The 24,749-nt window shown below is 38.4% G+C and overlaps 1 protein-coding gene across 2 annotated transcripts in view; it reads right to left on the minus strand.

Moving 5' to 3' along the window:
• Positions 1-680: 680 nt before the first annotated feature.
• hpgd (15-hydroxyprostaglandin dehydrogenase) overlaps positions 681-24,749 on the minus strand; it is a 28,275-nt gene continuing 4,206 nt past the window's right edge. Inside the window, exons 2-7 of one of the 2 annotated variants that reach the window (XM_003219067.4) lie at positions 23,955-24,078; positions 22,166-22,272; positions 15,531-15,627; positions 10,367-10,443; positions 8,366-8,529; positions 681-3,851 (exon numbers count right to left, since the gene is read on the minus strand). In XM_003219067.4, coding sequence (XP_003219115.1) covers positions 3,701-3,851; positions 8,366-8,529; positions 10,367-10,443; positions 15,531-15,627; positions 22,166-22,272; positions 23,955-24,078 — 720 coding nt within the window. In that variant the 3' untranslated portion in view covers positions 681-3,700. The remainder of the gene's footprint in view (positions 3,852-8,365; positions 8,530-10,366; positions 10,444-15,530; positions 15,628-22,165; positions 22,273-23,954; positions 24,079-24,749) is intronic. The other variant, XM_062981377.1, reaches the window with a different exon arrangement.

Here is a 24,749-nt window from a genome sequence, read left to right on the forward strand (position 1 = left end):
GGAGAGAGTAGGCCGAAGCCTGTTGGTAGTAGTTTTTGCCACAGGGGTCCCAGTGGCCTGTGAAAGTGGCAGCAAATCAGAAAGCTGGCACATATTCCGCCTGGCCAATCAGAAAGCTGGCACATACAAACATTCACTTTTATTATGTATACAGATATCTATCTGCCAAATGACTATTTTGAGTTTGAAAGACAATATTAGTACAGTAGAGTCTCACTTATCCAACATTCACTTATCCAACATACTGGATTATCCAACGCATTTTTGTAGTCAAAGTTTTCAATACATCGTGATATTTTGGTGCTAAATTCCTAAATACAGTAATTACTACGTAGTATTACTGCATATTGAACTACTTTTTCTGTCAAATTTGTTGTATAACATGATGTTTGGGTGCTTAATTTGTAAAATCATAACTTAATTTGGTGTTTAATATGCTTCTCCTTAATCTATCTTTGTTATCCAACATATTCGCTTTTCCAACGTTCTGACGGCCTGTTTATGTTGGATATGTGAGACTCTACTGTAACTATAAATATTATTTTTCATACCATGGATAGACAGAAGTGAATTAGCATGTTGACATTAAATAAAGAACAATTTCATCCAATTGACATATTAAATATTCTGATGGCAAACCTGACAAAAATGGAATAATCAAGACCAGTGATAAAATGAAGTAGTGGTTTGAATAACATGTTTATAAAGTTATATGAGTAAATCCAATATTCTACAGTGGTTGCAACAGAACGTTCCTTTAATTTTACAAAAGACCAGCTCTCGTTAAAATGGTAAACTGCTAAATAGTTTGGTGATATGGATCAAAAAGGCAATTTGCATTTTTGTATTCTCCTTAGGCACGTATCTGTAGAAATGATCATGATGAGCCCTTATATGTCACCATCCCTAACAATGTCCTTCCTTAATTTACCTGTAAAGTTTTTCATCAAAATGTTGCCATGATACAGGTCGAATATCCCTTATCTGAAATGCTTTGGAAAGAAATGTTTTGGATTTAAGATTTTTTTAAAAAAATTGGAATACGTATACATACATAATGAGGTATTATGTAAAGGTAAAGCTCTCCAACATTAAGTCTAGTTGTGGGGGTGGTGGTGCTCATCTTAATTTCTAAGCTGAAGAGCCATGCTTGCCCATAGATACCTCCAGAGTTATGTGGCTGGCATGACTACATGGAGCGCCGTTACCTTCCCACCGAAGAGGCACCTATTGATCTATTCACATTTGTATGTTTTTGAACTGCTAGATTGGCAGAAGCTGGGGCTAACAGCAGGAGGTCACCCTGCTTCTCAGATTAGAACCACTGATCCTTTGGTCAGCAAGTTCAGCAGCTCAGCGATTAACCCATTGTGCCACCGCGTATTACATCGTGAATAGACTACTGCAATGCACTCTAAATGCAGTTTCCTTTGAAAACTGTTCGGAAACTCCAAGTAGTCCAACGGGTGGCAGCCAGATTGCTCACTGGAGCAGCATATAGGGAACATACAATCCCCCTGTTATGTCAGCTCCACTGGATGCCAGTTTGCTCCCGAGCACAATTCAAAGTGCTGGCTTTAGCCTATAAAGCCCTAAACGTCTCTGGCCCAACTTACTTTCCCGAAAATATCTCTCCCTATGAACCGGTTAGAGAGTTAAGATCTGCTGAGGAGGCCCTCCTCTCGGTCTCACCCCTTTCGCAAGTGTGAATGGTGGGGATGAGAGACAGGGCCTTCTCAGTGGTGGCCCATTGGCTATGGAACTTCTTTCCCAATGATATTAGATCACCCACCTCCCTCCTGGTCTTTAGGGAAAAAGCTAAGACCTGGCTATGGAACCAGGCATTTGTGGAGTCATGAAATGCGGAACCAACATAAATATAGAAGCACGAATGACGATTATGGGACTAGACTGTTTTAATGGTTTTATTGTATTTATATGTTTTTATCTGTTTTACTGCTTAATGTGTTATGTATATATATCAATATATCTATATTTATATTTACAATTTGCTAAATTTTAAGCTTCTCTGAGCCCCCTCTGGGGTGAGAGAGAGTGGGATAGAAATATAGTAAATAAATAAAATAAATTATTATCTTGGAGATTAGACCTACAGCTAAACGCGAAGTTCATTTATGTTTCATGAACATCTTATATACATAGCCTGGAGGTAATTCTATACAGTATTTTTAATAATTTTGTCCATGAAATAAAGTTGGTAGATATTGAGCCATCAGAAAGCAAAGGTATTGCTATATCAGAGCCCTTCCACAGAGCCATATAACCCAGAATATCAAGGCAGAAAATCCCACAATATCTGCTTTGAACTGGGTTATCTGAGCCACACTGCTATATGTCCTAGTTCAAAGCAGATAATGTGGGATTTTATTCAGCTGTGTGGAAAGGGCCTCAGTCACTATGCAGACCGTTTTTGGATTGTGGAGTATTTTATATTCTAGAATTCCAGATAAGGGATGCTCAAACATTTTACTATTTTCCGATTTTAGTTCTATGTGGAAACTTAACATACACTTTGTCCACAGTCCACACAAAGTTAATATGCTTGCATCTCTTAGTTCAAACTTAAGCCTATGTACCTGATTTTGCCCCATATCTCATCTTCAATTTAATTGTTCAAATCACCAAAAGACTAAAAAATATTCTGAAGTGTTTATGTGTTTCCTATATTACTAATGAAAACATATTTACAAATAAAGAAAAATCAATATGTAAAAGTAACTAGTTACAAATAACTAGCTAACCATAATTAGTTGTTTCCCCAATAATATGGGTATGACTATTCTCCATTACAATTGTAATTTAACGAAGGATAATTTAACTGATTTTGCAAAACGTTTTTTTTTGCAAAAAACGGAAGTTATTTCAGGAGCCAGAGAGATGGTTAACTTAATGAAAGGGGGAGATATATCATGAAGATCAAGTGATGTCACATTCTACTGCCTTGTTCTCGGTTATGAGCATTGACTTTACAAGGCAACTAGGAGAAAAGTCTTTTTTTAAAACACAGATGAATAATTTCATTATTTTAATATTAAAATGCAACTAAGTCAATTTTGAGGTAATTTAAAAGCGCTCCATGCAGTCATGCCGGCCACATGACCTTGGAGGTGTCTACGGACAACGCCGGCTCTTCGGCTTAGAAATGGAGATGAGCACCAACCCCCAGAGTCAGACATGACTGGACTTAACGTCAGGGGAAACCTTTACCTTTACCTAAAAGTGTAACTATAACGGTAAACAATTGCTTGGGGCATTGGAACTATAGCTGTAACTTGCTATTTCAAAAAGTGTATTTCCATTCTCTGAAAATAGAACAGTAATGTCTATACTGAACACATGGTAAGATTAAATAGTCTCAGTCAAATACAGAAAGTGCAATAAGGAACCAGGTTTGGAGTTCTGTGAAGTTTACATTTTGTCACAAATAAAATTAGATAGTATTCAAATATTTTTCAGCACTTGAAATGCTATCTGATATAAAAATAAGTAACAACAATATTAAAGCTACAATAATATTTTAAAAATCAGTCTTGCAATTCAGCTACTCCTTCACTTGAGATATTTATCAAAATGTTTAAAACACAGATGAATTCTTAATGTTAAGCAAGATTTTCTGATTGCTTAACAATTCAATCCAATGGAGTCTCAAGGAAGCAAATGACATTTCTTCTCAAAACAGTCACAAGATAGATTCAAGCTTCTTGGCATGAAGTTCTGGCAGTGTGTATTCCTGGAAATGGATCCCTTGCTTTGTTGATATCTTCATAATTTCTCCATTTATCTTATCGTCTTCAAGAATTTGTATCAACCCTTCGGCAATCACATTTGGGCTATAAATGAATTCAGATTATAAGAATTACACGTTTCACTACAGATATACAAAACATTCCTGCAGTTCCTGAACTATACAAGAAGATAAAAAATAGAATTCTTATACTCATATCTTAAGTAAGATACTATTGTGGCTTAAGAACTTTAATTCTTTTCTTTACAATGCATTTTTTAAGTGTAAGGAGCAACTTGAAAACTGCAAGTCCTTTCTGGTGTGAGAGAATTGGCCTTCTGCAAGGATGTTGCCTAGGGATGCCCAGATGTTTTGATGTTTTTACCATCTTTGTGGGAGGCTTCTCTTATGTGCCCGCATGGGCAGCTGGAGCTGACAGAGAGAACTCATTTGCACTCTCCCCGGATTTGAACCGGCAACCTTCAGGTCAGTAACCCAATCTTCAGGTTAGCAATCCTGCTGGCACAAGGGTTTAACCCACGGCGCTACCGGGGGCTCCTTTACAATGCTGAGATGATGTGATGTAGTTAATAACTCCTCCCCAAGGTTTATTTGAAAACAAGGTTTTCAAATAAACTCATGTTGATATAAATTGAAGACTTAGAAGAAGTTTCTATACAAAAATGGAGTCAGTATGATTTGTTCACTTGGAGGCATTGCTGCTGCTAAAGGTTTTACCCTACTTTTTATATCAAAAAGTCATTGAAATCATTACAACCACCCTTTTGGCTAAAGGCAGCTTTTGGAACATCATCAACAAAAAGACTAATTGGTTTGCATAATCAATTAACTTAAAGCCCAATGAGAGCAAAACATTATGACATGAAGTATGCAAACCAAAATGTTGCAAGCATACTCACAACATTAATAGATTTATGTTGCTCTGCTTGGTATGGACTTCTTTGCTATGACTTGCGAAGAGGAGGGAGAAAAAAGGAAATACTCATTTGTTCATATACCTCTTTGCGATTGAGGCACTCACTTGTAATTTAGGAATAGTGCTTCTTTGATCTGGCAGCTTTTCTTCATAACATGCCAGTGGGCTTATCCAGACAGGAAGAATGTCCCTGAAAGTACTGAGGCTTTCCAATTTGTTTTGGTCTTAATTATGGGCCCTTCCACACAGCTCTATATTCCAGAATATCAAGGCAGAAAATCCCACAATATCAGCTTTGAACAGGGTTATCTGAGTCCACACTCAGATAATGTGGGATTTTCTGCCTTGATATTCTGGGATATAAGGCTGTGTGGAAGGGCCCTGTATCTGCTTGTTTGTGGTTTTATATGAATTTTTCCCCCTAGCTTAGCATATTTTGACAGGAACCCTACTCACTCCAAGCATAGCTTATGCCTTTTCACTCAGTTGCAGTTTGCCACAGTGATATCCTAAAATAAGGTATTCACACGCTTAAAGGAAGGCAGGTAAGGTATGGGAGTTCATCAACCAGTAATGAATCTGTTCTTCTTTGCAGTCTCTGTGACTCACAAAATGGGAGGTTTTTTTTCATGTCAGGAGTGACTTGAGAAACTTCAAGTCACTTCTGGTGTGAGAGAATTGGCTGTCTGCAAGGACAGGCTTTTCTCATGTCCCCACATGGAGCTGGAGCTGATAGGGGGAGTCCATCTGCGCTCTCCTTGGGTTGGATTCGAACCAGCAACCTTCAGATCAGTAACCCAATCTTCAAGTCATCAGTCCTGCAAGCACAAGGGTTTATCCCACTGCGCCGCCAGATGAGAAATCTGCCCTCACTGGAGGCTGGAACAAATGTCATTGCAGAACCATTTCTCTCTCCCTCAGGTCGAAGTGGCAATGTACTACACAAGATTGAAGGCAGGGACCACGTTACTGCTCTATAGCTTCAAGCAGAGTTACTCCTGTCAGAAAGACAGAAGAATGCCATTTAACAGTAAATGGACACATGTTTGTGAACAATATCTGTGTTCCAGATATCCATTTTGAAACTGTTTTCAAGGCTTCTGGTTTATCCATTATTGGGTCACTGTGCTTTTGAAACTCACCTAAACTCGTAAGTGCATTGAATATACACACATTCTTTGGACAGATAAGGAGTCCAAATTAATCACCAAGCTGGACTGAGGGTTTAGGAGGAAAACTGGGAAAACAAGTTTCTGAGCAATGTGAAAATATGAGAAACTACTTTGGGTTAGAAAAGCTGCAAGATGACATAATACCACCTTGTCTTTGCGAAATTTCTGGAAAAATACTCTGGCGAAACATCTGCAGAACAATCTGATGGTGGCCTGTCAACATGGTGTAGTATTGGATGGAGGCAACAGTAGAATGAAATCAACTTATCAGACAAAGATGGAAGAATGGCAAGGAATTATAAACAATGAAGGAGAGTAAATGATATCAAGAAAAGATAAATTCAGAGAGACAAAAGCACTATGAAGTCTGGGTAAGAAGCACACCCAGAGAAAAGAGCTTGTTGAGTTACCACATCTAGTTTCTGCACCAGATGAAAAGGAATGGATTGAAAAGGCAGGAACCACATTTGAACACGAACACTGTAGTAGAAGGCTGCTGCCAAAAATACTTGGCTTATGGAAAATTCCGAAATGCTCTGCAGAAGTACAGAACAACCCATGTTTGTGATGCACAGAGGGTATACAGAACTTTGTTAAAAGACACTTACATTCAACTCCTAATTATTTCTGTTTTACAAATTTGTTGCAATAAATTATCAACTGCTTATTTATGTATTGAACAAATTATAATTTACTTCATAATTACATGTTAGTTACTTCCCTTGGTTAAAAAAAATAACATAATGTTATGGCATACGCTCTGCTTTGGCTATGGATGCTTTCTAGATACCAATCCAAAAGATTGACTGAAGTAACCTAAGCTTCAATACAGCCTATTTTCATCCACATTAGAGGAAGACAGATTTTTTACAGGTGTCCTCCACAATTATCTATACTAATTTCACATATGCATTTTCCCCTGAAATGTTTGTAAATCCTTTCTCTATATATGTGCATTTCTCTCCTGCAATATTTGCAAGCCCTCTATATTTATGTTTATATCTACAGTAGAGTCTCACTTATCCAAGACTCGCTTATTCAAGGTTCTGGATTATGCAATGCATTTTTGTAGTCAATGTTTTCAATATATCATGATATTTTGATGCTAAATTCGTAAATACAGTAATTACAACATAACATTACTGCGTATTGAACTACTTTTTCTGTCAAATTTGTTGTGTAACATGATGTTTTGGTGCTTAATTTGTAAAATCATAACCTAATTTGATGTTTAATAACATCAATTAATGTTTAATTTGTAAAATCATAACCTAATTTGATGTTCCTTAATCCCTCCTTATTATCCAAGATATTCGTTTATCCAAGGTTCTGCCAGCCTGTTTAGCTTGGATAAGTGAGACTCTACTGTATCTAGAAATGTGTGTGTGTGTGTGTGTGTGTGTGTGCGCGCGCGTGCACGCGCATTTCCCATGCAATATTTGCAAGCCCTATATATGCATATTCATATATATCTATCTAGACATCTCTCTATATAAATATATCTGTATAGGATTTGCAAAGAATTGCAAACATATGAGGGAAAAATTCATATATAAAATTAATGTAGATAGATAGATAGATAGATAGATAGATAGATAGAAATATAAAGGAACATAGGGATTTCAAAGGCTTGCAGGGGGAAATGCCTATATATCTGTAGCAAAGATTAACAAATATTTTAGGGGAAAACACTTTTATAAGATTAATGGGTATATAGATATCATTCTTCCTGACTTGCAAGGGCTTCTTTCCCTTTTCAAAACATTCCCCTGGTTAAGAGTGAGGGAGGCTTTGGAAAAGTAAATACTGATAAGGGAGGGAAAGATGAGAGATAAATATATCATATATTGCAAGCAACGGTCTCCAGGCTTCACTACCGGCTTGACCTTGACCCGATTATAAACTGGGGGAGAATTTTCAGCTCATAAAAAGGGCTGAAAAACTCAGTTTCTCTTTGAGTATATACGGTAACTATTTCAATGTATACCAAAAAACTTCATACCCATGCAGAAGTATATACATTTGTATAATAAAGCAGAAAAATGAAAACAAAACAACTGGTGGGACCTGAGAATTTGCAGAATGCTGATAGCATTTCAGAAGGAAGAATGTCTAGCTAACAATAGTTTCCATAACTACTGTGTCATTTTTTTTTCGTGTAAGGAGCAACTTGAGTTGCTTCTGGAGTGAGAGAATTGGCCGTCTGCAAGGATGTTGCCCAGGGGACACCCGGATGTTTTGATGTTTTTACCATCCTTGTGGGAGGCTTCTCTCATGTCCCACTACTATGTCATGAGAAGACCCTTAATGAAATTATGAACCATTTGATCCAGCTGCTGCTGCTCAGTCATATAGTCGTTTCCGACTCTTCGTGACCTCATGGACCAGTCCACGCCAGAGCTCCCTGTCGGTCATCGCTGCCCCCAGTTCCTTCAAGGTCATGCCAGCTAATTGTACCCAATTCTTTACTTCATCCTCTGAAATCTCACTTTGTGTATACTTGATACTTACTTTAATATACCATAGAATTTCATCATATCTCTTATATTTTCTTTATATGCTGAAAATTGGCCCATGTTTTCTTCCTTGTCAATTGATTGTAGAATTGGTGTGTTGACATAACCAGGACAGATTGCATTTATTCGTACACCGTAATTTCCTATTGTAGAAGCCATCTACAAAAAATATCAGATACGTCAAATGTTATATGTGGAGTCCAGGTGGCATTGTATTCAAATACTCCAGGTTCAGTCTTTATTGTTTCCTGTTATAAAAGCTCATGTAAGACCTGAGGAGGCATTGCAAGTGTAGACTATAGGAGGAGAAACTAGTTCCTGATATCGTCCAGCCAATGGAAGGCTTTATGAGTAGGGATCTAGTTCCCTATCTCATCCTAGTTCATCATCCTGGAGTATATAATGCTCACTTTAATGGACCAGTAACCTCACCTGGTAAAAGATAGTGTTCTGTATTTCTAAATATTGCTCATCTGTATTTCTAAATCTTATTCTGTTCAACCAATAAAACCACCAGTACTACATTACCAAATCTTACCTCTTTATTAAAATTTTGTTTGACTTTTAATGACAAATGTCATAGTATTGAATACTGACTGGTATTAATTCAATGTATGTTGTCTGCTATGTTAAAATTAAAGAAGCAGAGTTTCTTGTTTAGTGGGTATATTTCACATTTGTAAAATGTTGAACACTGTAGGCCCTAAGGTTACCCATGATTTAATGATTATGTTGCTTTATAAAGCTCATAACAACTTTTTTCCAACTTGGTGCCTCAGAGACTTTTTCATTTACTACTTGTATCTGACCCAGCTTATATAGTCAAAAGTTATGGCTGTTAGTACTTGAAAACAATGAGGAATATTGATACATAGTATAAATCCATGTTTGACAGATAGGAACCTCTGGGCCATGTCTGATCAACATTTGTATGGCAGTCAGTCCCTCCTTTTACTCCAGTCAATATATGACTAAATTTAGTAATTGTAATAATACCGTAGTAGTGGTGGTGGTAATGGTAGTAGTAGTGGAAGAGGAAGAGGGAGGAGGAGGAATGGACACTACTTGTATGTCTCATCTAATTGCTGTGTTCATCACAGAAATTACATGTATTTTGGCCTACAACTCCCAGAAATCCCAGCGAGTTTACCAGCTGTTAGGATTTCTGGGAGTTGAAGGCCAAAACATCTGGGGACCCACAGGTTAAGAACCACGGACATAGAGCATGCTGTTTGGATGCTTCCAGTCTTAAGCAGATGTGAGTATACTACTGGATAGGTAAAAGTAAAGGTTTCCCCTCGACATTAAGTCTAGTTGTGTCTGACCTTGGGCTCATCTACATTTCTAAGCCGAAGAGCTGGCCTTGTCCGTAGACACATCCAAGGTCATGTGGCCAGCATGACTGCATGGAGCGCTGTTACCTTCCCACCAGAGCGGTAGCTATTGATATAGTCACATTTGCATGTTTTCAATCTGCTAGGTTGGCAGAAGCTGGGGCTAACAGTGGGAGTTCACCCTGCTCCCTGGATCCAAACCGCTGAATCTTTCAGTTGGCAATACGTAACAAGGAGACAAACTCATATCTTAATCACTTGATCAACATTTACCATTTTATCAATGCGACGTTTATTCACAGTATACAAATGTATAATTGCATCCAAATGATACTGAATACACTGGGCACAATTGGGAAAACTAGAAAAGGTCCATCATATATTAATTTAAGCTGCTTCTGGTCAGGTACTTTTCTGAACACTGTTGTCACTTTATGTGGTAAACATAAAGTAATGTTGGAAACAATGAAATGCGGATAATCAGAATCTCAAATACAAGAGTGATTATTTTTTGTAAACCAGACAGTTGCTTTCAGCAGCTAAATTATAAAGGTAGCTGATATTTAGATAAGGCAGCTACTTTAGATATTGAGAGAAAGAAAAACAGGAAAAATGATTTTTCATAACAAAAATTGAGAGATTCTTCAGTTATTTGTACTCACAGCCAATGAACGTGTAAATCCAACTACACCATGTTTTGAAGCAGAATACACTGGTTGCTGTGGAGCTGGTAAAAGTCCTTCAATAATGGAAACAAAAAGGTAACAAAAAGGTAATAAATATTAATTAAAGAATACATTTTGATTCTGACAACAAATGCCTGTGAAAATAAAAAAGTCCATAAAGGCAAACTTTTTGCCTTTTTATATTCTTAGGCTTTCAAAATAACACATAGAATAACTTTTAAATGAACATTTCAGAAATACATGCAAAAATGATATGATACAAGGACAACTGATTTTGTGTTTCATCACAGCATAAGGCTTTTTTGGGAGGCATGAAACTGCTCAAATTGCAAAAACTGCAAAGGTACCAAAAAGAGTTTGGCAGAGCATCTATGTTGCCGAATACTGAGTCATTATTATGCATGAAACTAGGGAAAAGATTTGGAAGGAATCACAATAGTGGTAAACTTGCAGACCATAAAACTCTAGGGAATGAGGAAAAGGAATTCAGAAGAATGAAAGTAAAGGGAAAATAAATAAATAATCATTCTAAAATAATTAACTACAATGGTCTTTTGGATATGGTCTTGCTAAACACTTTTCCTGCCTAAAACAATTGCCAGTTTCCACTGAACTGATACACCATTTGGAACAGTGGAAATAAGCAAATGAAACATCTTCTTCTATCCTATGTTTGGCGTTTTCCAGTGATGATGCTCCTGTGAGCAGTAGTCTTGTGCATTTGTATAGAATCGCTATCTGATTCTGTTTGTTTCATTCATCAAGCCCTGTTTTTGTTTTCAAGTGCCTATCCTGAAAACGGGCACCTTTCCAAATGAGATTTTTTGTTCCATGTCCGAAAGAACAAAAATGTTCAGACCATTGGCCAACATGGGCAGCCTTCCCAGGCTCCCCTTCCCTTCAGTTTTAGGGCTAGTGGGGTGAAAACTGCCACACATGGAGGGCAGATCTACCACTCTTAGCCCATCATGTTTTATAATGTTTGGGTCATCGCCTGATTTTTAGGAATTTTTTTCTTTCTATAAATAAAATCTCCTTAAAAACATTCCCTCTTTCTCCCTGCTGGCCCCATCCTCTAACTTCTCCAGGAGCAGCAGGCAAAATGTCCTGCAAAATGTCTGTCAAAGATGCTCCATGCTCCACACACCACACACACAGCCCAGTGCCCACTCAACCCCACTATTTCACTTCCTTAACTGCCGCAGCGGGGGAGGGGGACTCCCCTTCCCATCATTTTTGGCAATGGCATGGTTTGTCTTGGAGCTGCCACCTTGGGTCCTTGCTTGCTGCTGCTGCCTTTCCTCCTCCTCCATCTCTCATACAAGGAAGGCACTTCCAGCCCCTTCCTCTTCCTCCTTCACACCTCTTATCCTCTCTCCTCCCTCCTCCTCAACTTCTGGAGCTGCCACCTTGGGTCATTGCTGCCGCCGCCTGGCTCACTCTAGAGTAAGAGGCACGAAGGAGGAAGAGGAGGGGGTTAGAGGTGCCTTTCTTGCATGAGAGATGGAGGAAGCAGCAGCAAGCAATGACCCAAGGTGGTGCCAGGGCAGCTCCAGGAGTTGAGGAGAAGGGAGGAGGAGCCACTTATGCACTCTCCAAGGAATTTTAAGGAGGCTTCTCACTTGCAGATAAGGAAGAGTGATGACTTCCTGGAAGAGGGGAGTAAATGAGGGTGTACTTTTTGTTTGTTGGGGGATTAATTAAAAAGATTAAACTGTGCTTATGAAAAGCAGGTGCACAAATGGTTACCATTCAAACTTTCCTTTTGTTCTGTGGTTATTTTCATACTGGAGGGGGGGTTTATTGTATAGTGCCATCCGAATGAAAGAAACGAATTACAAAAACACGGATTAAACAGGAGAAATGGTTACCGCACACATTACTATTGAGCAGTACTGTGCACCTACCATTTGAACAGAGCATTGTATTGGAGTTTTTCAGGGAATTTAAAATGCACACTGCCACTTAATGCCTGATAAGAACAGCTCAGGAAAGTATCAGCGTTTGCCAGCCCTGCCGAGGTTCTGATTCCTGGTAACCATGGAAGGTTTGGATTCAAAATACATTTGTTTTCATTTCTAACATTGCACATGCTATCACCAGTATTTATGGATTATGGAGAAGCGAGAATTTGGACTGGAACCATAATTCTAGAGGTATGGAATTTGGTAGTAACAATTTTTGTTCATAATTGCTTAACTGAAGTAAGCCCTGTTCACTCCTCCCTGGTTTGTACTACCGGTGTTTTGAAAGCTGTGTAGTTTAAAAAAAATAGTTATAACTTCCCTTGTTTACTTAAACTGGAAATAATAATGGTTAATGGATTCATAGTCTCAAGCTGTGAACTTCAAGCAACAGGAAGTTCAAATATAAGACCTCGTCCCTTATTCTTAGCAGTTTTGTTAGTCTTTACCCATGGATGGCCCATGAGGTCTCTTCCAACTCTACTATTCTATGATTCTATGATTACCCAATCATACACATATTAACTTGAAACTAAGTCCCATTAATTTCTGTTAGGCTTTCTCCTAGATAAATGGGCATAGTACTGTAGTCTACTGTCAGAATATGATCCCTAAAACATAAAGGTTATCTTTATTTTTATATTTTAAAAGAAAGCTTTTATATAATTACTGTTTTTATGCTGCAGATCATACATTAATCCACATTAATCATACATTTAAAAAATCATGACCAGATTGCTATAAAAATGGGGAAGGAGTATTTGTATGTGGATATTGGGGGGCACAAAAACATTTTTAATTTTTTATTATAGTTTGCAAGTTTCAACAGTAGAGCAACACTTTGCTAGAGGAATACATTGAAATTAAGGGGACTGACACAGAAGGGTATCTTCCAATAATAGGAGAAGAGGGATAGAATGTGTGTTGTTCAACTCCTGAACAACCAGCATTCATTCATATAGGACGGATGGTCAAAGGGTGGATGGAACTGGTGTGCTTGATCATGTTTGAGTATCATACTATAGTCAGTATCACACTGACACTATGGCAGCCTCTATTACACCCTCTGAATAGTTTGAAGAGCAATTCTGTCATGTTTTAATTTTATTGAACTACTTGAGGGCCAGGGCAGACCTTTATTTCAACAAGAAGTGACATGGATGCCCATTTGCAGGTTGAATCCTGTTAGAAATTACTCCACCCACTAGAGGACATTCTATCCCCCAAACATGTATGTCAATTTTTTTTCGACCTGGGAGATCATAATAGGCAACAGAAATTTCCACAGGGGAAACAGAAATTTCCTGGGGACCACATATGTCCAATAGGCAGGCCCGGTTCTTCATTGATGCCGCTGAAGCCGCTGCTTCAGGCGCAGCCCTTCCTGGGCGCACCTGAAGCGGCGGCGGCAGCAGGTGGCGGCAACCATTGGGTCGCTCGCCGCAGAACCAGGAAGTATTTTGTATTCTCGCGATATTTCGTGAGATCTCGCAAAATATCGTGAGATTTCTGCAAGATCTCGCGGAAATTTCGCGAGATCTCATGAGAATACAAGCTACTTCCTGGTTCCACGGCGAGCAACCCAATGGTTGCCGCCGCCGCTCACCGCTGCCGCCGCCAGTAAGTTTGGGGTGGGGGAGCATAATTGGGGGGGGGGCGGCCCTAGGTTGGCTTACAACCTGAAAAAACCTAGGGCCGCTCTTGCCAATAGGGCACATTTCCCCACTCCTGTGTATCCCTTGTCTCCTTTTTGTTCAGCACATTCACAAGAACAGGTATATTATTTGTAATGGTGAGTATTATTTTATTAAGACATTGGTATACCCATAGAAAATAAGACCAATGCAACAATCAAATAAAATAGGTTAATATACATTTCCTATAGACACTAGTGAATCAATACAGTGGCATAGAAAAACCCTGCATTACTTTCCTTTACTTTCCAAGTTATCTCTGAATTATCTGAGGAGCTTTGGGAACAGACTTCTAAAGATTATATGCTAACATGAGATCTGCAGATTGCCCATGCTAGAGAACACAAGAGTTTTTTATCCTCTTTTTCTTCTGAACCCATGACCAAACAAAAACTTCTCCACTCAGAAACCTATGTGAGGTCTGTAATAACAATGTGCCAGGAATACTGTTTACTTCCAATTCTGGAATAGTCAAGTATATACTTAAAGCTTGAATGAAGTTTTGATTAGCTTAGGGGTTCTGCCTTGAATATATCCTCTGGAAAACGAGTCACACATATCAAATGACAGTGAGTTTTAAATAATAACTTTCTTGGATGCCTTGAAATTAACCAAGGGCATGATGGCAGCAAAATTACAGAACATCTTGTGGAAATAAGTAACTTTTTCCAGCTCTGCGCATGACCACCATTACGCTTACGCTTTTTGTGTTCTTTCACTCTGAGCAGATAATGACATGGAGTGGGGATATCAACATGCATGATGGTGTAGTAACAGAATATGAGCAAATTGGCCTAAACATTGTGAAAAACGTGGAAGAACTAAGGTTTTCTTTACTGTAGGAAAGGAATGTCCTCTCCATACATGTTCACTTAACACCTTTTGCAAAGTATTTGAGGCATCAGATAAGATTGTTCTTTAATTACTGTCTGGTTCAGTTGATACGTCATGAAACTGTTGTGTTGTGTTTTGAGTCAAAGCAATTGGGATAGAGTGGAGGATTGCTTACTGAACTAGGTCTTTGGGAGGCCAGAGTTCAAATCCCTACTGGGACATGGAAATCTATTGTGTGACTTCGGGGAACTCACACTTATAGAATCAAAGACTAATAGAATTGGAAAAGACCACATGGGCAATCTAGTCCAACCCCCCCCCCCCCCCAATGGAGGAAAAGCACACTCAAATGCCATGCAGGAAAGGTACAACTTCCATGACAAACCACACTGAACAAATCTTGTCAAGAAAGTCATGTGATAGGTTTGCCTTAAGAGTTGCAAACATAAGTCTTACGCCTACTGAAAGGCACACAAGATTATCAACAACAATGCTACTTTAGACTAACATAATGTTTTAGTTTCTTTTTGTGTAGGAAATTTTGTATGGCTAATTATGTGTTGGGATTTTATATAGGTCTTTTTTGAAAGTTTGGTGGTATAGTAATATAACGTATAAAAGAAATAAATGAAACCACAATCTTCTTACCAGCTAGTGATGCAATATTAACAATAGCTCCTCCATTGCCTCCATTTTCTGGTTTCATGTACTGTAGACCAAGATACGTTCCTCTAATCAAGGCAATCTGATACAAAAAATACAAAGGAGATAACTGCATTTAATACTATCTCAGTCTTACACCAGTCTATTCAATGTGTTTTTTCAGAGCATATTCAATGCTTACCCTTTCATGGCATATCTTTAATCAGATTAGAATTCTTTTCAAGAATTTTTTAGGAATTAAAAAAAATGTTTTTAATAAAAACCTTGAAAATTCACCAAAAATCTGTGGATAAGTCAAATATTCTGAAATTTGGTGGGCTAACAGTGTTATATGTTTTCTACCACTGTAGCAAGTTTCACCTCAATAGCTTTAAACATGAGGGTGATACGAGCCCCTGAAGCTTCCCACTGTCAGTGATGTCTTTCTTATTGAGCATGTGTGGTCTCCATTAACAAAGTACTTACGAAAATTCTTAAGTTTCATTAGAGTTCCAAAATTATAACCCCCAAAATTCAGAAAGGACTTTAGAAATGAAGCGCCAGTGCCCCCTACTTTTGAATACAGTTTAGAACCATTTTTTTGCTTGCACATGCCTAAAAAGCAGAGACAAATCTGACAACCTTCTTCCTTTGTCTGTAGTCCTGAATCCCTTTTACAATCTTCAAAATTGTAGGGATAGGTTTCTTAAGGATGTCAGCTTTAGTTTAAGCGAATACTAGTTTTATGCTAATCTTTGCTTTAACTGCATGGGTTCCATTAATACAAAATATAAAGAAATTTCAATCTGGAGTAATTGCGATACAGGCAAAACTGTATTTGACAAAAACTATTCCAAACACTCAGAATTTTACATTAACAAAGAAGTAATTTACTTGGGGAGGTGAGCTGTGCTACAGTGCCCCATATTTCAAGAACTGCTGTTCTCTTAGAGCTCATCACATTCTAGAACCACCTTTTGTACCTCAGATGCTATCTCACTTTAACTTTGATTTGGCAATGGGTCATCCCATTAGCCACCCCTATTTCTAACTCTTAGGCAATAATAAGCATGAATGTAGTCTTAATAACAATCAGCATTTTCCCTTGCTATCTATGTATGCCCTGGACATTTTCTAACCAAAATAGACAGAATGAGAATGAGAAAGGGGGAAATGAAAATGAAGAGAGAAAGACAGACAAACAAGCCAAGAAAACAGCAGGAAACAAAAGAAATTGTGAGATGATGACATGTATTTATTACAATTTTTGGATGGCTTTAAAAAAAAGATTAAAGTGTAATGTGGAAAAATAAAACAAAGCAACATTTTCCCTCAAAAACATCAACGAGCCCCCTCGCCAACCCCCCCCCCCCAAACAAACAAACAATTTCCTTAACAGATATCTGAATAGATTATAATGTTACAATCAGGTGAGCTATTTATTTATTTATTATTTATTTACAGCATTTATATTCCGCCCTTCTCACCCCGAAGGGGACTCAGGGCAGATCACATTGCACACATAAAGGCAAACATTCAATGTCATAACATAGAACAGAGACAGAGACAAGACGCAGGCATGGGCTGGCCTTGAACTCAGTGATTTGTTGAAGCTGGCTTGCTTTTCCAGCCTGCGCCACAGCCCAGCCCAGCTATTTGAGAATATCCCATAGTACCTCAACAACCCCCCAACCCCCATATGAATACCATATATTGCTTGTGAGAGAACTTCCTGAAATCAAAAAAAAAAAAACGCACGCTTGAATAGCATAATGATTCATTACAAAGGTATTGGAGTTAGATATGATCATACAAATATGATAGATGATACATAGATATAGACAGAAGCTTTACAATTATTTAGCAGCATATTCAGCTAAATATCATTAAATAGAGTAATACTAATTTCATCAGCCCTAATGAAAAGCCCTCCAAATGCAGTTTCCTGACCTCACATTTACTTCAGTTTAATATAAGGAACTTTCAATACAGTTGTTCTTGTCCTGCCCCTAGTTGTGTGTACCAAAACAGAAGTCGTACCAAAACACATCTTCAAATAGCACTCGGAAATACTTTTGCAGATAAAATATTAGTGCCAATGGATGTATTTTCCCCTTCCTATTACTACTTTTAGATCACAAAGGCACATTTCTCTGGGTTAAACTTCCCATTCCTACTATGCTATAGTCTCAGTAGAAGTTGGTCACATTCCAAGTCTTTGTTTAAACAACAATGATAATCCTGTAATATAACTGTAAGACAGGCAATTAACATAAAATGTGTTGAGGCCCCATGAAGATCTATAGATAAAACAAAGATATGTAAAACTGACTACTACAAAGTAAACACAGGAAATTACATCAAGCAAATGTCCAGTGAATTCACAATGTACTATTACAACTGCTGTGGACACTCCAAAGAAATGATGACAGGAAGCATGATTGATAAAGTGTTCCCTTTTTGACACTTCTGGATTATTGGGTCCTTAATCATTGGAAGCAAAACTTTTAAATAAAATACTTTGGAGTGGGGATAGAAGGAATTTCGCTGTTGCTGAGTGTATTCAAGCTGCTTCCAACTTATGGCCAATCTATCATGTAATTTTATTGCCAAGATTCACTTCAGAGGAGGTTTGTCACTGCCTTACTGCCCTCCTCTGATATTACAAGAATATGACTTGCCCACAATCACACAATGATATTTCATGACTAAGCAGGGATTCAAACCTTCTTCTGCAGAATCACAATCCAATGCTCAAGTCCAAACCACATCATCTACTTGTCACTATGATGGTAAATTGCTGCTATCTCATGTTACAGGAATAGCACAGCAGCAAGTGTGAAATAGTGTCTTAAGTCAGCTGCAAGTGTGATTCAGTAAAGGGCAAGGAGTTGAAATCTTCTCACTTTGCCCTTGGGTTTCTGCTCTATCAATGTGGGAGGCCTTTTCCTCCTTTAGTAACTTTAATTTTGCCCTTCATCACTTTGATAGTATCTCTATCTGTCTCTCCCATTTTTTGGTTGTCTACTCTCTCCCTTCATGTCATTAACCCCCATCATCCCCCTCCTCTTAGTGCTTGAGATTTTAAAAACAAGGCAGCCTTTACCCTCTTATTTTCAAATAGATTGATTCTGTGTTTGATGGCTGGGACACAATTTATACCAAGAAATCCTGTAACTGGATGCCTTGGTGTAGTTCAACAGACTATTGTAATTTTTCTGGCATTTATATGTGAACTAGCTACTTGATGATGATGAGTTTGCTGAATTTTGGACACTGGCTGGATTAAAACTGATTGACTTATACATGTGGACCTGAGTCTGGTGCTAGATTTCATTCTTCCCTTCTACATGTCAGCTTAATTCTGCTCAGTGTTTGGTGTACTCTTCTTCCTGCTACTATTGTGAATTTAGGTGAATCTTTAACCAAACTGATTGGCAGATAGAAAACTGACACATTTCAAACACATTTCAGATCTTGATTAGATGGGTTGGCAGGCTGTTGCTCTGGAAGCCACATCCAACCCTCATTTCTATTTTAGGGTTATTTGTATTTAAATGAGTACAAACCTTGGAAAAAGTTCATAGGTGATTTTTACATCCTACTCTCAAGATTCTTGGGAGCTTTTGCTATGCTTTAGTTGCTACAGTTTAAACATATGCCAGACTTTCAGTCATTAGACCATCAAAGATAAGGGCTAAGATGAATTCATCCACCTGGGATTTTCATCACAGCTATTCAGTGATAAACCTTAAGGAGGGCATATCCTTCAGCTACTGACAAGTATGCTGCATCAATGGCCAACCAACCTTCCTATGACCCTCCATCTCTATAGCCAATTGGGGGATCTGGCTGATATATGAGGAGCATCGCCTTACATGTGCTTCTTGAGCTGAAGCATTTAACCTTAAATTATCCTTAAGGAATTACCGCTGTGTCCTCTCTGTTTGAAATTAGTTTTTGACGGTGCAGATCAGTTAATTTAACTAAAATAAAGCTAATAATTCCATTTTAAAAATGATTTTTGTTGTGTTGTCATTACATTGGAAATAATTTTAATGATGACAATTATCCCGATTACATCAAGTGAAATGTACTTCTGTCTATGAAATACTATGCCAAATAAAATTTCCAAATCTTTAAGGTATAATGGAATAATGGGAGTGGCAGTTTTACAAGGTCTTTAACCTTCTCTGCCAAATAGTACTGATGCCAATCATGGGGTTATCATTTGACCTGAATCATGACTAGTATCAATATCATGTTGAAGGGATTAAACCATATACTTAATCAGTTTTCCCAGTATTATTATTATTTGAAACAAGGCCAATATTAAAATAGAATTAAACTTATTAGAAGTATTAAAATAATCCAGTTAAAATACAATTAAAAGAAATAGATAAAAGCTGTTAAAACAATTCAATTATAATGCAGTAGCGTCTAGCCTGTTCTTTAAAAACTTTGTTTTAAAAACCTGTCTAAATAAAATGATTTTAGCCTGTCAACAAGGAGGGGATCATTCTGGCCTTTCTGGGAAAGGAATCCTGGATTACAAGGGTCACTATGAAGGCTCTCTCTTCCATCCACAACAACTGTGCCTGTGATGGTGGTGGGCCTAAGAGATGGGTCTTTCGTGAGAATTTCAGTCTGAGACAGTTCATACAGGGACATATGATCTGCCAAACAACATTGACCTGAGCCATATAGGACTTTATAGGTCATAATCAGCACTCTGAACTACCCTTTTGATTTCAGTAGATAACATCTTGATAGATTAATGCCTTCGACACTAAGCTACATTGCTACTGCTTCTCCAATGCCACACACACACACTTTGCTAAGCAGAAACCAAAAGGAATACAAAGACTTAAATATCTTCCCCATTTGTCTGAACATGAGCAATATTGTTCTCTCCTTTCTTCTCTCTCCCCCCCCCCCCCCCCCGCTAACTTTAAACATATCATCCTATTTTTTGGGAAACCAGGGTCAGGTAGAACATTGCAGATGGAAACTAGAAAATACTGAACTACTAGGACAGGGATGTGGGGAAAATCCTAACTAAAATATGATGGATAGTTTCAAATACCCTAATAACAAGGATGTAAGTGTTGTTTCATTTCTTCTAAAGAAAATTGATTTCAGTAAAGCAAAAGGTTAATGTTTTATAGATTCATAGATTCACAGAGTTGGAAGAGACCCCAATGGGCCATCAAGTCCAACCCCTTGAATTACAGTGCTTGCAGCTGAGCATCAAGCAGAATGCTCTTAGTAGGTGCTTGTCGCTCAGTGCTCGGCTGCAAGCCCTGGCAGTTGAGGGCTCTTTGAGTGTTTGTGTGGCCTGCAGGCCCAAAAAGCTTGTGACTGCCTGGGCTTGCAGTCGAGCTCCAAGTGCTGAGTGCCTAGTAAGAGGCGCTCTGTGCTCTGCTCGGTGCTCAGCTACAAGCCCTGGCAATCAATGTCATTTTGAGCCTGTGGGACACACATACACTCTCTTAAAGAGAGTCTTTTTCCAAGTTACTATGTGTTGAAAAGTACAGGGCAACTTGCTACCCATTTAAAAAGATAATGGAGCTTGAAGAAGAGCCAAGGGCTGCAAAAACAGCATCAACGAGCCACAGGAGAAGCAAATTTGGAATAAATAAGACAAAGACTGAAAGGAAAAAACATAGACACGATGAAGAAGATTTGAAGTTACATTTCGGGGACTTTTAGTAGACCTCCCCATCTCTCTCTCTCTCTCTCTCTCTCTCTCTCTCTCTCTCTCTCTCTCTCTCTCTCTCTCTCTATATATATATATATATATATATATATATTCTTTCTTCTTTTTTTCTTTTTTACCATTCCCTTTTTTGTTCTATCTTTCTCCTAATCCTTTTCTCTTTATTTCTTCACTTTTCCATATCCCACTAGAGTTACTTCTAATTTTATTTTATGTATAAATATTCAATAAATATTATTCAAACAAAAATGAGCCACAGACTGCATTTTGCCAATTTGGATTCAGAGACAGGGGTTTATCCCACCAACTCTTAACAACTGAGATGAATGCTGGAGAGAACCTGAGGATCAGTGAAATGGTGAGACCCTCTAGCCCTAAAACTGAGGGGAAGGGGAGCATGGGAAGCTCACACATTGCCACCAATGGGATGAAAATCGGTGGACCAAACGGTTACTGTTCCCACTTTCCTTTTGTTTAACTGCTTTTTCTGTTTGGCGAGGGGTCTCCCGTATCGTGCCAAATGAATGAATAGCATGAAATAAAAACACGGATCAAACAAATGAGACAAATTTTGGGCCCATTACACATTTGGAAGAATCAGTCTCTCCAGGTTCATCAAGGCAACACAAATAAATGTTTCTTTAGTAATCTGTTTGTTAAATCTTAGTTTCAAGGAAAGTTGACACATGTAAGTAATGCCCATTATTAGTCCTATATATAATTTATAGCAAATCTACTGAAGTAATGCTTTCTAAATTAAGATTACTGTATTCATTTGTATGGATTTCAACTACTTATTAAAGAAATTAATTACTAAATTACTAAAGACAGTCCGTACTTCTCTTTTCAGAAAATGCAGATACTCCTTTTTTAAGAAAAGAGAGGGTGCCATGTAAATATTGATTGCACAGATTGTACTTACTAAATTAGTTTGGATGGTGAGCTCCCAGTCGCTTTCATTATTTATTCCAGCATTGTTAACCAAAATATCCAGATGTCCAAAATGGTTAACAGCTTTCTTAAATGTTTCTGTAAGTAATTGAAGGGTGGGTTGGAAGAAAAAAATCATTTTTGTAATCTACATTAGAGTAATGGCAATCTGAAGTATGAGCGTTGCTTACAGTAATTAAAATGAGTGTAGCATAGGATTATACTCATGCATACGTCATCCTAAATGCAGAAGAAGGTGATTAAAATGATCAAGGATCTGGAGAACAAGCCCTATGAGGAGTAATCTAAAGAGCTGGGCATGTTTAGCCTGCAGAAGAGAAGGCTGAGAGGAAACATAATGGCCATGTATAAATATGTGAGGGGAAGTCATAGGGAGGAGGGAGCAAGCTTGTTTTCTGCTGCCCTGGAGACTAGGACGCGGAACAAAGGCTTCAAACTACAGGAAAGGAGATTCCACCTGAACGTTAGGAAGAACTGCTAACGATGAGAGCTGTTCAGCAGTGGAACTCTCTTTCCCAGAGTGTGGTGAAGGCTCCTTCTTTGGAGGCTTTTAAACAGAGGCTGGATGGCCATCTGTCAGAGGTGCTTTGAATGTAATTTTCCTGCTTCTTGGGAGTGGGTTGGACTGAATGTCCCATGAAGTCTCTTCCAATTCTATGATTCTATAATTCTATGATTCTATGGCTCAAGGCCACATTCTGTGGTTAATGTCATCACTGTCTTGACCTTGAACCTGTTCCATAAATGTCAGTCTAATCATCTGCACAGAGAAACCGGTTTCTGCCAAAGCAGTTCCGAACTGATCTAGGTGGTCAGGGGAGAAGAGCCCTTTGATGCTGAAAATTTCATGACTTCAACAACCAGTCAGCCTTTTCATATCTCCTCTCTTAAAGGTCACAAAGTTCCTTTTAACTCATCCTGACGCAGCAAAGTTATACATGGCTTCAGCATGACATACTGTTCTCAAGAAGGAACTTTCCAAAATCTGATGTTAGTTGACTTCATTTTCATCACAGCAACCTTTTTAATACACATGTTTTGTTTCTTCTGCTTATTAGCAGTATAAAATTTGACTCATGATTTCATTTTTACAAATATCCAATTTCAATATCTAAGGGAAAGAAGTTTCCACATTAACAGTTGTTTTCTGTTGTTTAACCAACTGTAGTTGCAAAAGGAGCCCCTGGCGGTGTAATGGGTTAAACCAGTGGTTTTCAACCTGTGGGTCCCCAGGTGTTTTGACCTCCAGCTCCTAAAAATCCCAGCCAGTTTACCAGCTGTTAGGATTTCTGCGGGTTGAAGGCCAAAACAACTGGGGACCCACAGGTTGAGAACTACTGGGTTAAATCCTTGTGCCGGCAGGACTGCTGAACTGAAGGTTGGGTTGCTGACCTGAAGATTGCTGGTTTGAATCTGGGGAGAGTGCGGATGAGCTCCCTCTGTCAGCCCCAGCTCCACATGCGGGGACATGAGAGAAGCCTTTCACTAGATGGTGAAACATCAAAACATCCAGGCGTAGAATACTTAATCAAACCCAAAATATTTGGTACATGAGTAACAAATGTATTTTAACAATGTGTCAACTCATTTAGCTTAAAGCACATATCCTGAAACACTGTATTTTATAAACCCTGAGAATTTTCCTGAAAACCCCTACCTGCAAAGTTTTAAAGTTTTATTTGCCCCCTGGATGTATGCTTTATTCTTCCCAAAGATGAATAAGACATTCAATTTTTTTTAAAAAAAAATGTCTGTCTTACCCTTTAGTTTGTCTTCATGTGTAATATCACAAGGAAGAAAAATAGTCCTCTGTGCCTCAAACTGTTTGTCAAAGGCATCTTTGCAAGCCTTGCCTACTTCCCCATTCTGATCGACAAGGGCTACCTAAGGAGATAAAGCATAACGATCAAACAAGGCCGATAAAGATTAGGTTCATTGTGTCCAAGGTGGGTGTGGAGAGGGGAGGGAGAGACAACTTGATAGGGCAATAAGCAAATGTAATGTCAATTTTTGTGAAGATAGTGGATTGTAGAATGATGCTTAATTTGATATACTTTTTATATGTTGCGCTGAGTCCTGCATAAAGAGAAAGGTGGGATATAAACTGAATAAACAAATTTAAGTTCTATATGATCCAACCAACTTTAAGCATCTATATTAAATATAGTAAAGGTAAAGGTTTTCCCCTGACATCAAGTCCAGTCGTGTCCGACTCTGGGGGTTGGTGGTCATCTCCCTTTCTCAGCCGAAGAGCTGGCATTGTCCGCAGACACCTCCAAGGTCATGTGGCTGGCATGACTGCATGGAGTGCCGTTACCTTCCCGCCGGAGTGGTACCTATTGATCTACTCACATTTGCATGTTTTTGAACTGCTAGGTTGGCAGAAGCTGAGGCTAACAGCAGGACCTCACCATGCTCCCCAGATTTGAACCACCAACCTTTTGGTCAGCACATTCAGCAGCTGAATGATTTAACCCGCTGCACCACCGCAGGATCCATATTAAATATAGGAGTCTATTAAGTGTTCAATATGTACATAGGAATATGTATTCTGT

The sequence above is a fragment of the Anolis carolinensis genome, chromosome 5, assembly GCF_035594765.1.
Source record: "Anolis carolinensis isolate JA03-04 chromosome 5, rAnoCar3.1.pri, whole genome shotgun sequence".
Taxonomy (NCBI): Eukaryota; Metazoa; Chordata; class Lepidosauria; order Squamata; family Dactyloidae; genus Anolis; species Anolis carolinensis.